Raw genomic sequence first — 15,491 nt, forward strand, 5'->3', positions numbered from 1 at the left:
GGTTCATGTATAAGACATCCCTACTGTTCTTATTACAAGTGAAACGTTGGACTGGAAGAAACGTTGGACTGTAGTCTATTTGGCATGAGATGCAGTCTTCAATGGCAGTGTCGCCTATAAATAAGCCTGCTTTTTCCAGTCGCTACCGCTAGATGGCAGTGTAATGCTGTTTTCTGACGGATTACACTGTAACATCTCAGTAGCCCAGTCACATACATTATTCTCAACATCAGAAGAACGACAGATGCAAACCATGAGATGGCCTTCAGGGGTAAAGTGGCCGACACGAGGGTAAGAGGACTCGGTTTACTCGGATTTTACACTCACGTGCAGTCGTGGGTCAGACATGGGCGCTGTTATAATAAAATACGAAATCATCAGGTGTCGTTGTTGGCGACTATGAAACATAAGCTATCAGCCTATCATTTCTATTCAGCGACTGATATTTCATTTATCGTGAATGGCAAAAGCAACAGATAATGATCACTCAGTCTGTGCAAATGAAGGTCTTCTGTCCTCTGCTGCTCCCCCGCAGTGCAGAGTCTGTTGGAGTTCTGCCATGGGAGCTTTTACACCTGCTGAATGATCCACGGTTCAGTTGACAGTGATGTCACGGCTTTGCCACAGTGTCTTGGCGGCTGATTTGAGTGTAGCCTAGGTCAATGATGTGCGATATATTATTATTGGGATGAATGACTCTGACTCTCTCGATCTCTTTCTCTCTTTCACTCTCTCTTTCTCTCGATCTCTCTCCCCAGACAGTGCTTGTGCACCTGCTGCTATGCCTCGTCATATTCTACTCTCTCTACTACATGATTGGGAGTGTGTGTTTCGGCGCGTTCAGGTGCGACACTTTTCTTTTCCTCTGCGTCCACGTGTGGTTATTGGGTAAGTGACCTTACTGGAACGGTGAGCTGTCCTCAGGCGTCTTCTATAAACCTGGTGCCAGGTGACAGAAGAGAGGGGGAGGGATTCGTGGAATACACAGCAACTATTGGTCTGTTTTTATTGATTGGAATGACAGTCAGTTTCAACCACCCTGGTTCCCTCCTTGCTCCTTCTTTTGAATATCATGTTTGTTTGTTTGTTTGTTTGTTTGTTTGTTTGTTTGTTTGTTTTATCTGCTGCTCTTCTGTTTGCATTCAGGTTGGATCACTTTGATGGACTTATTCCCTTTGACTTTAAGACTGAACCAACCAATTTGGAGTCCAACTCCAAATACCTGGGTGAGTGAAGATGTGTATGGTAGTGTGTGTGCGCGCATGCATGTCCTCTACATATGTTTAAGGTCTTATATTGTTGTTCCAGTGAACCTGCTGACCATGGAGTTGACCTATTTCTGCAGTGGTCTGCTGTTTGCAGCTGTGGTGAGGAGATGGGTCTGGGACTACGCTCTCACAGTCACACTACTGCACGTACTGCTCACCAGCCTGGGTGAGACACACACACATACACACAGAAATGCATACACATGCCTGAACTCACACACACACACACAGAGAAATGCATACACATGCCTGAACTCACACACACACACACTGGCTTAACTCAGAATGATCCCTTGCTGGCAGAGCAGAGTGCTCAGGGCCAGCTTTGATGACATCATGACAGGACGGGAAGTGGGGTTAGAGTTGAGAAGCAGCTGGGCCCAAAACAAGGCACATATATTGACCCTATCCCATGGTCTTCTTTAATTCCCCTTCCTCATGTGTAAGGATTAGATGGGTCTAGCTCTAAAGCAATACGATGTACACTCCCCATCCTTAGTTCTGTGTGGCATATTGCCTGTTTTTAATGTGTGTTTGTAATATGTGTTTGTAATGTTTGTGTTTCAGTGATGTTGGAGTTTCCCTTGGTATGGCAGTGGTGGCTGGCCCTTGGTAAGACCTGTACCTCACCCTCACTTCACCTCACATGTTCTGTTTTATTGTGTGAAACCTTCTGAGGAGTTATAGATGAGTAGTTAGTTATGTCTCTTCTTTATTAATGGTCTTGTGTGTGTGTGTGTGTGTGTGTGTGTGTGTGTGTGTGTGTGTGTGTGTGTGTGTGTGTGTGTGTGTGTGTGTGTGTGTGTGTGTGTGTGTGTGTGTGTGTGTGTGTGTGTGTGTGTGTGTGTGTGTGTGTGTGTGAAGGCAGCGGGATGTTTCTGATGATCTGTAACGGTCAGCTGATAGCTTACTTCACCTGCCAGAGTGACCAGAGTTACCCCACCTTCAACAGCTACTGAGTACGCACGCACGCACACACACACACACACACACACACTGACTAGAGTTCTTTGCAGTGAGTCCAGTGGAAATGGAGGGAAACCAAATGTTCCTGTTGACTTGGTTACCGGTTTGATTGTTGCACATTGTTTCTGTTGGACCAGCTTCCCAGACACCAATTGAGCCAAGTGATTCTCCAATGATCAAGCTTTTGAGTCCAGGAAACAGCTCGTATATGTCATATCTGTAGTATGTCATATCTGTAGTATGTAATACCTGTAGTATGTAATATCGGTGGTATGTAATATCTGTGTTCTCTATGAATGTCTGACATAAGATTAACAATGTTAATCATGTAATTTATCATCTTAGAACTATTAAACCAGCTGTAACCTCGCATACCTGGGCTGGCTCTACACACACACACACACACACACACACACACGTTCTTATCACATCTTGGTTTAAGCCTAACCTTAACCAAGTATTGTTACTTACCCTGACCTCAACCCTTACCTCAACCACAACCCTTATCCTAACCCTAACCTTAACCACAACCCTAACCTCAACCCTTACCTCAACCACAACCCTTACCCATACCTCAACCCTTACCCTAACCTCAACCACAATCCTTACCCTAACCTTCTCCCTTTGATTTAAGATGCAGGAGGCTGACTCCAGGTAGCTCCGGTTCAATTTAACCACTGGTTCTAACCCAGCCTGAGCCTCCGTTCTCTGTGAGATATAAACAATCTGATACATGATAGGAAAATGCATTTTAATTTATTCAAAACACAAATAATATCAGAATGATATCAGGGCTCTGTGACTCCAACCTCAGCCCGGAAACATATAGGAGAACCCTGGGAAGGCTCCATTGGCCACGTCTCCCAACATGTCACTCAAACCGAGGGAGGCGGGGGCTGGAAGAAGCGTGAACTCCGGGTCAAAATACAGCATATCACATGGACCAGACTGAAAGAGAGAGGGAGGGAACGAGTGACCAGACACACATTCAGGTAGTCACAGATCCAAACTGACCCATAGCCCCTATAAAACACACACACACACTCACCAGGTTGGGAATGAATGGGGGAGGGACTTTCCTGGCTAGCAGGTCATCCCGGTTGATGAACAGGAAGAAGGTGTGGCCCTGCAGCTCAGCCTACAAACAAAGTGAGACAGTACATCAATGTGTGTTTGGGTGTGTGTATGTGGACTTGCATGTATGTGACAGCACTCTGTGCCAGGTGGGGTAATGGGGGTGCTTACAAGGTCATGTTCCCCCCCAAGGCGTTTGGTACAGTCTCTCTCCAGCAGGTTCTGCAGCAGAGTCCGGGCAGACTGGGACACACTTCTATGGAGCTGCAGGGGGGCGTGAAGGATGTTCTCAAACATCTCGGCCTTACTGCGACTGTAGAATGGGGGCTGAGGAAGAGAGAGAGAGAGAAAAGAAAAGAAAGAGGAGAGAGGGAGCCAGATAAGTGTGCAGTGGATGGAATATGCTAGTTGAAAAGTAGCTGAAAGAGAAACACTCACCAGTCCATGAAGCCTCTCATAAAGTACACTCCCCCGCCCCCACCAGTCCACAGCTCCACAGCAGGTGTGGCCTAACAGCGCCACAGAACATTTGCATAGTTCCACCCACAGACATGCCCTCTTTACACAGCCCGAAATCCGTCAGAACCACATGACCTCCACTGTCCAATAGGGTGTTCTCTGGCTTCAGGTCTCTAATGGGGGGGTACCGAGGGTTAAATCACTGTGAGGAAAATGCGCTCTCTCTCATTGTGTGTGTGTGTGTGCGCACCTGTAGACTATGTTGAGGGAGTGGAGGTAGCCCAGGGCTGAGGCCATCTCTGCAGAGTAGAATGTTGCTCTGGGCTCCGGGAAGGCTTCCTCCCTCTGGAGATGAGATGGTAGAACAACTCTCCTCCATTGGTGTAGTCCAGTTCGAAGAAGAGAGTGTGAGAGGTCTGGAAGGAGAAGTGGAGCCCCACCAGGAATGAATGCTGCAGTCCCTTCAGCAACACACTCCTCTCTACCATCACATGTCTCTTTGTTTGATGGCACATAGCCTTAAGCTTCACGGTTTGTTTTGTATTGTTTATTGTTTTTTCGGCATCATTTTTAATAAAAGGAGAAAATGTACGCTCACCACGCTGCACCTTGGTCCAGTTCTTCCTTCAACAGCCGTGACAAATGGAATGGAAATAGAATGGAATGGAAATAGGATGGAATGGAAATAGAATAGAATGGAAATAGAATGGAATGGAAATAGAATGGAATGGAAATAGAATAGAACGGAAATAGATGGAATGGAAATAGAATGGAATGGAAATAGAATGGAATGGAAATAGAATGGAATGGAAATAGAATAGAACGGAAATAGAATGGAATGGAATGGAATGGAAATAGAATAGAATGGAATAATAGATACTTCTTTCTTCCTCAGTATGACCTGTTCCTGTAGAACCTTTACAGCGTACATACTTCCACTCTGTCTGTGTCTCGCTAACACCACCTGCAACAAGATAAATACATCACCAACACAATAAACACACACAGGCCTACTCATAAAAACACACACACACACACGTAAAGGGACACACACACTTGCTCCCACCGTCCCAAAGCTTCCTTTGCCGATGACCTTCAGGTAGTGGATATCAGAAGGCTTCACCCTGGTAAACATGACAACAGAGCAGCATGAATGTGGGGTCTGATGATATCCATTGGCTATGGGCAACTCAAGGAAAAACTCCTGGCCGTAACTTTGGGGTACTCACAGAGTCTCCTCCAGCAAACTTGGCAGACGCTGATAGAGAGAAAAAAGAACAGGGGGGGGGGTAGATTTGGGTCAGACAGAGATTATATAAACGGGTCATAGGTGTCCTGGCTGTTTGCCTATAAATACTCACCGATGTTCCCCACTCTCTCTCCTCTCTTTCTCTCTCCTCCCTCTCCCTCTCCTCCCTCTCTTCTCTCTCCTCTCTTTCCCTCTCCTCCCTCTCTTCTCTCTCAGGCTCTCCTGCAGCAGGATGGTCTGGGTGTCTAGGCTTCACAGAGACAACATGGACAGTGTGTTAGGTCTATGTGTGTCTCTGTTTTAATTATAACATAATTCGTTATTTTAGATCATCAATATGGAGTACAATCATTACTACAGTAAGTTGCGACTCACTGCTGAATGATTTGGTCGTTGGACACCAGTTTGTGCAGGAAGTTGCTGAAGTCCCCTTTCTTCCCTTCAAGCAGAGATGAAACACAGGAGAGGGTTTTTACATAAGACTATGTCAGTATCAATATCAGTAGGCTCTCAAAGTGTCGATATAACTAAACTCACTATAAAGGAGCTGAAAATCGAATGAAAAAAAACCCCTCTAGTAACATGATGTAAGACATCAAGGGCGTCATACATGCTATTCAATGACATTAACGATGTGTTATACACTATATATAGAAAAGTGTGTGGACACCCCTTCAAAAGAGTGGATTCGGCTATTTCAGCCACACCCGTAGCTGACAGGTATATAAAATTGAGCACACAGCCATGCAATCTCCATAGACAAACATTGGCAGTAGAATGGCCTTACTTAATAGCTCAGTGAATTTCAACGTGGCATCGTCATAGGATGCCACCTTTCCAACAAGTCAGTTTGTCAAATTGCTGTCCTGCTAGAGCTTCCCCGGTCAACTGTAAGGGCTGTTATTGTCACGAATCCCGTTTCCTGAGTCTGGTTTTTGCCTGTGTTCTGTCCTGGAGTGTTTTTTCCGGCGTCCTGGAACGCACCCTGTCTGGTTGCCGGGCAATGTAGCCAGTTGGGAGTTCTGATTACCAGCACCTGTATCCCATCAGCTATCTGCACACCTGGTCCTGATCATCATCTCTCCTCTTCATAAGCCCGGACCTGACATCCATTCCCTGCTGGATTGTTAGCCATGAACAGTATGTTGTGCCATAGTATCAGCCTCAAGTTGGATATAATTTTTTTTACATATTTTTTTTTTAATGTATTACTTGCCTTAAACTTACCTCCGTTTGTTCTGTCTTCAGTTACTCACCCGGATCATTTACCCCATTCCCACCTGGTCGTCGGAGGATTCCGCTACCCCATTGGATCCACCTATTTACTCCCATCAACTCACCACCGCTGCCCGCTACGCCACCTGGATATATCTACCCATTCACATTCACTTGTAAATAAATACTCACCTTCTTCCTACTCTCCTTGTCCTGGTCTGCTTCTGGGTTCAATTTTGAAAGAATGTGACAGTTATTGTGAAATGGAAACGTCTACGAGCAACAACGGCTCAGCCGTGAAGTGGTAGGCCACACAAGCTCACAGAATGGGACCACCGAGTGCTGAAGCGAGTAGAACGTAAAAATCATCTGTCCTCGGTTGCAACACTCACTACCGATTTCCAAACTGCCTCTGGAAGCAACATCAGCACAAGAACAGTTCGTCAAGAGCTTAATGAAATGGGTTTCCATGGCTGAGCAGCCTCACACAAGCATAAGATCACCATGCCCAATCGGCTGGAGTGGTGTAAAGCTCGCCGCCATTGGACTCTGGAGCATTGGAAACAAATTCTCTGGAGTGATGAATCATGCTTCATCATCTGGCAGTGCAACGAACAAATCTGGGTTTGAAAGAACTTGATGAAAGATATTGGTGTTTTTTCACTATAGATGGCTTCATGAGCAAGGAAAATTGTGTGGATATATTGAAGCAGCATCTCAAGACATCAGTCAGGAAGTTCTGACTGAGGATCTGATCTGGAATTTTCCGAGCTGTTTAAAGGCACAGTTAACTTAGTGTATGTAAACTTCTGACCCACTGGAATTGTGATACAGTTAATGATAAGTGAAATAGTTAACAAGAAATTTGTGGAGTGGTTGAAAAACAAGTTTTAATGACTCCAACCTAAGTGTATGTAAACTTCCGACTTCAAATGTTTATATATATACACACTTTGAAGTCTATATAAACAGTTGAAGTCAGAAGTTTACATACATACATACATATGCTTTAAATCAATACAGTAATTTGAGATCTGCATGTAAAACATTTACATTTGACATTTTAGTAATTTAGCATATGTTCTTGTCCAGAGCGACTACAGGTAGATCATTCATCTTAAGATAACTAGGTGAGACAACCACATGTCACAGTCAAATATACAGGATACAAACATTCCATTCCAGCTAAACAATGGATATACTGTATAGCGTTTTGCTAAAAAAAACATTTTAATACACACCTAAAATCTATGAATTTAAAAAAAACTGAACAGTAATATTTTTAAAAACGTGAAAAATGTATGAAGACAGAATTTTGGAAATAAACTTCATATGTAACAAGAGAGAGAACTTTCTGAATCAGACACCATCTAGACTCTAGTCAATAGGTTCACACTGTCTTAACGAGAAAGTACATACATGTTGCCCTAACGAGACAGACAAATGGGGCCACGCACTGCTCCAACGATGACAACACCAACAACACACTCTGCCTCCATCACACAGAGGAAGACCATCAGAAAGAGAGGGACAGAGAGAGAGGGGTGGGGGGAGACCAATACAAAAGAAAATGTGTTAACATTGCCAAAGCAAGTGAAGGAGATAATAAACAAAAGTGAAATAAGCAATACAAATTAACAGTAAACATTACATTCACAAAAGTTCCAAAAGAATAAAGACATTTCAGACATCTCTCTCTCGACCACTCTCTTTCTCTCTCCCCCTCTATCTCTCTACCACTCTCTCTTTCTCTCTCTCCCCTCTATCTCTCTACCACTCTCTCTTTCTCTCTCCCCCCTCTATCTCTCTACCACTCTCTCTCTCTCTTTCTTTCTGTTTTGCTCTCTCTTTCTCTCCTCTCTCTCTCTTTCTTTTCTCCCTCCCCTCTCTCTCTCCCCCTCTATCTCTCTCTCTTTCTGTTTTGCTCTCTCTTTCTCTGTCACTCTCCTTTCTCCCTCCCCCCTCTCTCTCTTTCTTTCTCTCTCTCTCTCTATGTCACTAGACTCTATATTTGGGGCAGTGGAGTTCAGGGGACAGTTAGTGCTGTTGTGTCTTGGTTACTGCAGCAGTAAGATGACACACACAGAGAGAGGCAGAGGAAGTTACCCCATCATATCACTCCCCTGACAGAGAGATGGTGTGGGGGGTCACCCCATTAAGAGTCAGAGGAACCGGTCTTTTCTGGTTATAACTCACCATCTTACTCTATATAACCTCTGACCTTCGTAACCTACTGGCACAGTAACTGGTGACACGACACATTGTAACACGTCCGTAACCCTCCAACATCTCACAGAGAAGAAGCACTCTCTTTGATGACACCACAACGGCCACTCTCTGGATTGGGACACACCTAACCATTGGTTAGTGGAATAGAATCAATCGGGTTTGTTAGCACTGGGCTGGAACACAAACCTGCTGCACACACTGTAGCTCTCAATTGCTGAAGTTCAGAAAATCCCTTTATGCTTACATCCATGCACTGCTGTCCATGGAGGGGAGTGAGCAGGTGTCCATGAGGGGAGTGAGCAAGTGTCCATGAGGGGTTGTGAGCAAGTGTCCATGGTGTGGCGTGAGCAAGTGTCCATTGGGGGAGTGAGCAAGTGTCCATGGGGGGAGTGAGCAAGTGTCCATGGGGGGAGTGAGCAAGTGTCCATGGGGGAGTGAGCAAGTGTCCATGTGGGGGAGTGAGCAAGTGTCCATTGGAGGAGTGAGCAAGTGTCCATGGGTCAGAGTGAGCAAGTGTCCATGAGGGGTTGTGAGCAAGTGTCCATGGTGTGGCGTGAGCAAGTGTCCATTGGGGGAGTGAGCAAGTGTCCATGGGGGGAGTGAGCAAGTGTCCATGGGGGGAGTGAGCAAGTGTCCATGTGGGGGAGTGAGCAAGTGTCCATGTGGGGGAGTGAGCAAGTGTCCATGAGTGGGTGTGAGCAAGTGTCCATGAGTGGGTGTGAGCAAGTGTCCATGAGTGGGTGTGAGCAAGTGTCCATGGGGGGAGTGAGCAAGTGTCCATGTGGGGGAGTGAGCAAGTGTCCATGTGGGGGAGTGAGCAAGTGTCCATGTGGGGGAGTGAGCAAGTGTCCATGTAGGGGAGTGAGCAAGTGTCCATGAGTGGGTGTGAGCAAATGTCCATGAGTGGGTGTGAGAAAGTGTCCATGTGGGGGAGTGAGCAAGTGTCCATGAGTGGGTGTGAGCAAGTGTCCATGTGGGGGAGTGAGCAAGTGTCCTGGGGGAGTGAGCAAGTGTCCATGTGGGGGAGTGAGCAAGTGTCCATGTGGGGGAGCAAGTGTCCATGTGGGGGAGTGAGCAAGTGTCCATGGTGGGTGTGAGCAAGTGTCCATGAGTGGGAGTGAGGGGTGTCCATGTGGGGGGAGTGAGCAAGTGTCCATGTGGGGGAGTGAGCAAGTGTCCATGTGGGGGAGTGAGCAAGTGTCCATGAGTGGGTGTGAGCAAGTGTCCATGTGGGGGGGGGAGTGTCCAGCAAGTGTCCATGTGGGGGAGTGAGCAAGTGTCCATGTGGGGGGGAGTGAGCAAGTGTCCATGTGGGGGAGTGAGTAAGTGTCCATGTGAGTGGGTGTGAGCAAGTGTCCATGTGGGGGAGTGAGTAAGTGTCCATGTGGGGGAGGGTAAGTGTCCATGTGGGGGAGTGAGTAAGTGTCCATGTGGGGGAGTGAGTAAGTGTCCATGTGGGGGAGTGAGTAAGTGTCCATGTGGGGGAGTGAGTAAGTGTCCATGTGTGAGGGGTCCAGTGGGGGAGTGAGCAAGTGTCCATGTGGGGGAGTGAGCAAGTGTCCATGTGGGGGAGTGAGTAAGTGTCCATGTGGGGGAGTGAGTAAGTGTCCATGTGGGGGAGTGAGTAAGTGTCCATGTGGGGGAGTGAGCAAGTGTCCATGTGGGGGAGTGAGTAAGTGTCCATGTGGGGGAGTGAGTAAGTGTCCATGTGGGGGAGTGAGTAAGTGTCCATGTGGGGGAGTGAGCAAGTGTCCATGTGGGGGAGTGAGCAAGTGTCCATGTGGGGAGTGAGTAAGTGTCCATGTGGGGGAGTGAAGTGTCCATGTGGGGGAGTGAGTAAGTGTCCATGTGGGGAGTGAGCAAGTGTCCATGTGGGGGAGTGAGTAAGTGTCCATGTGGGGGAGTGAGCAAGTGTCCATGTGGGGGAGTGAGTAAGTGTCCATGTGGGGGAGTGAGTAAGTGTCCATGTGGGGGAGTGAGTAAGTGTCCATGTGGGGGAGTGAGTAAGTGTCCATGTGGGGGAGTGATGTGTGGGTGTGAGCAAGTGTCCATGTGGGGGAGTGAGTAAGTGTCCAGTAAGTGTGTGGGGGGGAGTGGGGGAGTGAGCAAGTGTCCATGTGGGGGAGTGAGTAAGTGTCCATGTGGGGGAGTGAGTAAGTGTCCATGTGGGGGAGTGAGCAAGTGTCCATGTGGGGGAGTGAGCAAGTGTCCATGTGGGGGAGTGAGCAAGTGTCCATGTGGGGGAGTGAGTAAGTGTCCATGTGGGGGAGTGAGTAAGTGTCCATGTGGGGGAGGGTAAGTGTCCATGTGGGGGAGTGAGTAAGTGTCCATGTGGGGGAGTGAGCAAGTGTCCATGTGAGTAAGTGTCCATGGGGAGTGAGTAAGTGTCCATGTGGGGGAGTGAGTAAGTGTCCATGTGGGGGAGTGAGTAAGTGTCCATGTGGGGGAGTGAGTAAGTGTCCATGTGGGGGAGTGAGTAAGTGTCCATGTGGGGGAGTGAGCAAGTGTCCATGAGTGGGTGTGAGCAAGTGTCCATGTGGGGGAGTGAGCAAGTGTCCATGTGGGGGAGTGAGCAAGTGTCCATGTGGGGGAGTGAGTAAGTGCACATTCTCTGAAGAATGGTATGGGATAAGAAGCCAGCCCTTTCCTACTCTTGGGCAAAGTACAGGGGTGGGCAACAAATATTGTGATATATTATTTTTTTAAACACTCCAGGCCACTCTTGAATGTCTAAAACAAGATAGAAATGTTGTTGAAATTTTAATGGACCTACAGTATAAATGTATATACATTATAATGGACCTACAGTATATATTTATATAAATTATAATGGACCTACAGTATATATTTAAATAAATTATAATGGACCTACACTATGTATTTATATAAATTATAATGGACCTACAGTATATATTTAAAGAGATTATAATGGACCTACACTATGTATTTATATAAATTATAATGGACCTACACTATGTATTTATATAAATTATAATGGAACTACAGTATAGATTTTCAAATAACTCTCCCTTTTCTGGCCTGCAAATTGATTTTGACAAGCAGATCGGTCCCCCCAAAAAATCTGTGCGGTCCTCGAACCAAAAAGTTTGCCCAACCCTGTCCTTGGTGGGCCGAGTGTCTGCGGATTTTTGCTCCTCCCTTGTACTTGATTGATCAATTAACGCCATTGATTAGTTAGGATCTTTCATCACCTGGTTGTCAACACAAATTAATTCGACACGAATTGAAAGGGTAGCCTAGTGGTTAGAGCGTTCGACTAGTAACCGGAAGGTTGCACGCTCAAACCCCCGAGTTGACAAAGTCCAAATCTGTCTTTCTGCCCCTGAAAATAACAAACACCCGCTTCAGCAGTACCTCGTCTTCCCTGTAGATGGCAGCAGGACTCTATGGGAGTAAATTACAGGCTGCATCTCAGGCTGTTTGACATAGGATTACAACATATTCTCTTAGGACTCAGACCGGTACATTGATAGTAATATGATTGTCTCGATCGGATAAGAAAGACATATTTTAATTGAGGATGTAATTAGACAGGTTTCATTCTCTTCATCTGCCCTGGAATGGAAAAAACTGGAAATATCTGACTTTATGGATGAGTACAGATGAACGAGGAGATGAGACAATGAGATGGAATCATTAGACTATTGAGATAAAGGAGAGGAGGCAATGAGATGACGCTGCTATTAGGAGAGGAAGCGAGCCCCTGATTGGACCATGGATGAGCCTCCTCACGATAGGACATGTGGAAGCTATGCTGAGGCACCATTCGTTTTCTCCTATGAATAAGTAACATAGGCTACTTCAAGGAAGGAAGGAAGGAAATAATTATTCGTTCCCAAAGTAGTCCCAATGAACAAAACCGGAGGGACTCCACTCTTTTGCGGACCAGCCAAGAACCTAGACCGGGTTTCACTTTCACATCTCTGGAAGTTGAGCTTTTTTTCAAAGTATATTCCACCCCTTGTTCTGGTGAATCAGTGTCACTCTGCAGTTCTGCAGGGCTGCGTGAACAGATGACATGATATCTTCTTCCTCTGATGAAAGAATATGATCTGCTGTAGGCTACAGCGGGGGTGGTTGAGCACCAGAACACGCATCCATCAAGGCGGGAGCGCGCATTGTGAAGAGGCGGGGCAGCGGGAATATCTCTTTCCGGATATTTACCTCCACCTGCCCGCGCGACGCGCCCAGTTCCAAGGTTTTTAACAGCGGTAGTATCAACGGACATGACAAAGTTCCCAAATCCAGGACTACTGAGGTATTTTAACTGATCTTCTCGAGCTAGATTGTCTGTGTTCTCATAACAATCCTCCAGGACCAACTTGATATCTGAAGTGAAGTAACGTTAAAGTTGCTGAATGGCATGTTGAGCGTAGCAGCAGAAGAACCTATAACATTAGGCTACGTTTATGTTGGTCGTTCATAGAGCCTACTTAGTTTAAAGTCCACGTCGAGGCTGTATGTTTCAAATAACGTCTAATATACTATATGGGAGGTTGTCTTATTCTCCGTGTTAATCATTGCGATACACTAGTTTAATCGATAACCGAGATGACGTTGCTCATCTGAAAACAAGTTTGCCAATGCAACCAGGTGCAAATCTCAGGCCTAGTTGACACACTTTAAATAGGCAATGTTGTATACCAATACTGCCCACTCAAGTCTAGACTTGGCAAAAAACTGTCCTAAAATAGTTTAGGCAGCTCAGTTTAACTGGTGTGAATGTCATTATCATCATGGAAAATCAGGCGTGAGAGAGTGCTCTACTCACTGTAATGTATTCAAAGTATTCAGAGTGAGTCCAAACATTAACGTGTGTGTGTGTGTGTGTGTGTGTGTGTGTGTGTGTGTGTGTGTGTGTGTGTGTGTGTGTGTGTGTGTGTGTGTGTGTGTGTGTGTGTGTGTGTGTGTGTGTGTGAGAGAGGGGGGCCTACAAAAAGACCTGTCCCACTCCCCTTAGCCTACATTAACAAGCACACACACAGGGCTGTTATTAAAAGCGTGGGTTGATGCCCAGTAGAACTGGTGTGTAAACAACACTGCATCTCGTGTGTGTGCATGTAGATCTGAGATCAGTTCCTAGGCCTGTGGATGGACCAGCTTGTCTCTGACAATATTTAACATTCTTATCATTCAGCAGTCTGCACAGGGTGGAGGAGAGAACAGGGAAAAAGGACATGTTAAGACTCTGGACTGATAATAATGTATTACCAACATACACACTGCATTACTCATTGTAGCATGATACTGCTTCAGACACACAAATTACTCACTGTGTGTGTGTGTGTGTGTGTGTGTGTGTGAAGTAGAAAAGGGGCTGTTCACTGCAGACGATGTAATCCTTAGGGAGGGGCTAAACTACATGAGCAGATATCATCACAGTTTCCAGAGTCTGGAGGTGATTCATTAAGATGTGTGTGTGTTCTCTCCCCAGGTTGTGGAGAGATGGACTGAGGGTTGTGTGAGTGAGTGACGCGTAATTCAGAGTGAAAAGACACAGAGAGACGTGACAGTCCCATTGTGACATAGTTACGCTGCTCTGAGACCAGTCTGCAGGGGGGAACACACAGCCATAACGGGTACCTCCCCAACATTTCCAACCAACGCAGCTCTGAGACCACTGTCTGCAGGGAGGAACACACAGCCATAATAACGGGTACCTCCCCAACATTCCCAACCAACGAGGCTCTGAGACCACTGTCTGCAGGGAGGAACACACAGCCATAACGGGTACCTCCCCAACATTCCCAACCAACGCTGCTCTGAGACCAGTCTGCAGGGGGGAACACACAGCCATAACGGGTACCTCCCCAACATTCCCAACCAACGCAGCTCTGAGACCAGTCTGCAGGGAGGAACACACAGCCATAATAACGGGTACCTCCCCAACATTCCCAACCAACGCAGCTCTGAGACCAGTCTGCAGGGAGGAACACACAGCCATAACGGGTACCTCCCCAACATTCCCAACCAATGTGGCTCCACATACTCGTCCCTCTATTGATTTGAATGTGTTGACAGTTGGAGAAATAGCTTGAGCCGCATTGAGAATTAGAAAAGTATGAAAGCCAATGGTCCAGTATTCTAGAATACTGCTGTGCGGGGACATTTTGGACTCTGATAGACGTGTGTTTGTAAGAGGTTGAGTAACCCGCGGTAACAGACATGCCCAAACCTGGTCTACTCTGTTTGGTTCAACTACTGGACAACACTATCCAGACCTTTACAGTCAACGTGAGTACACACAGTCCTGAGTAGAGTGGGAATGATAGACTGGGACATTCAGATCTCAACTTCCTAATGATAGACCGGGAGACTCAGATCTCAGCTTCCTAATGATAGACCGGGGGACTCAGATCTCAGCTTCCTAATGATAGACCGGGAGACTCAGATCTCAGCTTCCTAATGATAGACTGGGGGACTCAGATCTCAGCTTTCTAATGATAGACCGGGGGACTCAGATCTCAGCTTCCTAATGATCTCAACACACAACCTTGACCTGGAGAACACACTCACTAGAAAAGCTTTACCAAAACACACTGTACTGCAATATCACACACACACACTGACTGACTCCCGGTATAAGGTGTGTTTTGCGTCTCTCAGAAGCAGGATGCAGGTGAGGTTTTACTGGAGCAGGTGTGTAACCAGCTGGGTCTGCTGGAGAAACACTTCTTCAGTCTGCAGCTACGAGACTCCAACACCACCATCGTCACTCAAACACACTCTCCTGTGAGTAGCTACACTAACACAGCTCAAACACACTCTCCTGTGAGTAGCTACACTAACACAGCTCAAACACACTCTCCTGTGAGTAGCTACACTAACACAGCTCAAACACACTCTCCTGTGAGTAGCTACACTAACACAGCTCAAACACACTCTCCTGTGAGTAGCTACACTAACACAGCTCAAACACACTCTCCTGTGAGTAGCTACACTAACACAGCTCAAACACACTCTCCTGTGAGTAGCTACACTAACACAGCTCAAACACAGCTCTCCTGTGA

General features: G+C 46.5%; 1 protein-coding gene, 1 long non-coding RNA gene and 1 pseudogene across 4 annotated transcripts; 2 read left to right on the plus strand and 1 right to left on the minus strand.

Annotated features, from left to right (window-relative positions):
• The first annotated feature begins 180 nt into the window (after positions 1-180).
• On the plus strand, positions 181-2,624 carry LOC123998288 (transmembrane protein 244-like). 3 transcript variants are annotated; one of them, XM_046303365.1, is made up of 6 exons: positions 181-291; positions 759-888; positions 1,147-1,226; positions 1,309-1,434; positions 1,836-1,880; positions 2,133-2,624. In XM_046303365.1, exons 2-6 carry the CDS (start codon positions 782-784, stop codon positions 2,225-2,227), a joined length of 453 nt encoding a protein of 150 aa, XP_046159321.1. In that variant the 5' UTR covers positions 181-291; positions 759-781; the 3' UTR covers positions 2,228-2,624. The 3 variants fall into 3 exon arrangements, with proteins under 3 accessions (XP_046159321.1, XP_046159320.1, XP_046159323.1); XM_046303364.1 differs by having other exon boundaries at positions 759-844; positions 2,133-2,623; XM_046303367.1 differs by having other exon boundaries at positions 759-844; positions 2,137-2,223.
• A 353-nt stretch (positions 2,625-2,977) lies between these two features.
• Positions 2,978-4,460, minus strand: LOC123996983 (annotated as a pseudogene).
• Positions 4,461-12,200: 7,740 nt separating this feature from the next.
• On the plus strand, positions 12,201-15,470 carry LOC123998291. The gene is made up of 3 exons (XR_006832250.1): positions 12,201-12,739; positions 13,916-14,715; positions 15,088-15,470. It is a non-coding gene; the product is annotated as an uncharacterized LOC123998291 (long non-coding RNA).
• Positions 15,471-15,491: the final 21 nt, after the last annotated feature.

This window comes from Oncorhynchus gorbuscha, linkage group LG15 (genome assembly GCF_021184085.1).
Source record: "Oncorhynchus gorbuscha isolate QuinsamMale2020 ecotype Even-year linkage group LG15, OgorEven_v1.0, whole genome shotgun sequence".
Lineage (NCBI taxonomy): Eukaryota > Metazoa > Chordata > Actinopteri > Salmoniformes > Salmonidae > Oncorhynchus > Oncorhynchus gorbuscha.

What these genes read in the sequence shown, in the direction of transcription:
- LOC123998288 (XM_046303364.1), top strand. Translation starts at nt 259, where the DNA reads ATGGCCTTCAGGGGTAAAGTGGCCGACACGAGG. An exon ending in GTGTGTTTCGGCGCGTTCAG is followed by an intron (nt 845 to 1,146) that starts GTGCGACACTTT and finishes GTTTGCATTCAG; the next exon opens with GTTGGATCACTTTGATGGAC. An exon ending in CGTACTGCTCACCAGCCTGG is followed by an intron (nt 1,435 to 1,835) that starts GTGAGACACACA and finishes TTTGTGTTTCAG; the next exon opens with TGATGTTGGAGTTTCCCTTG.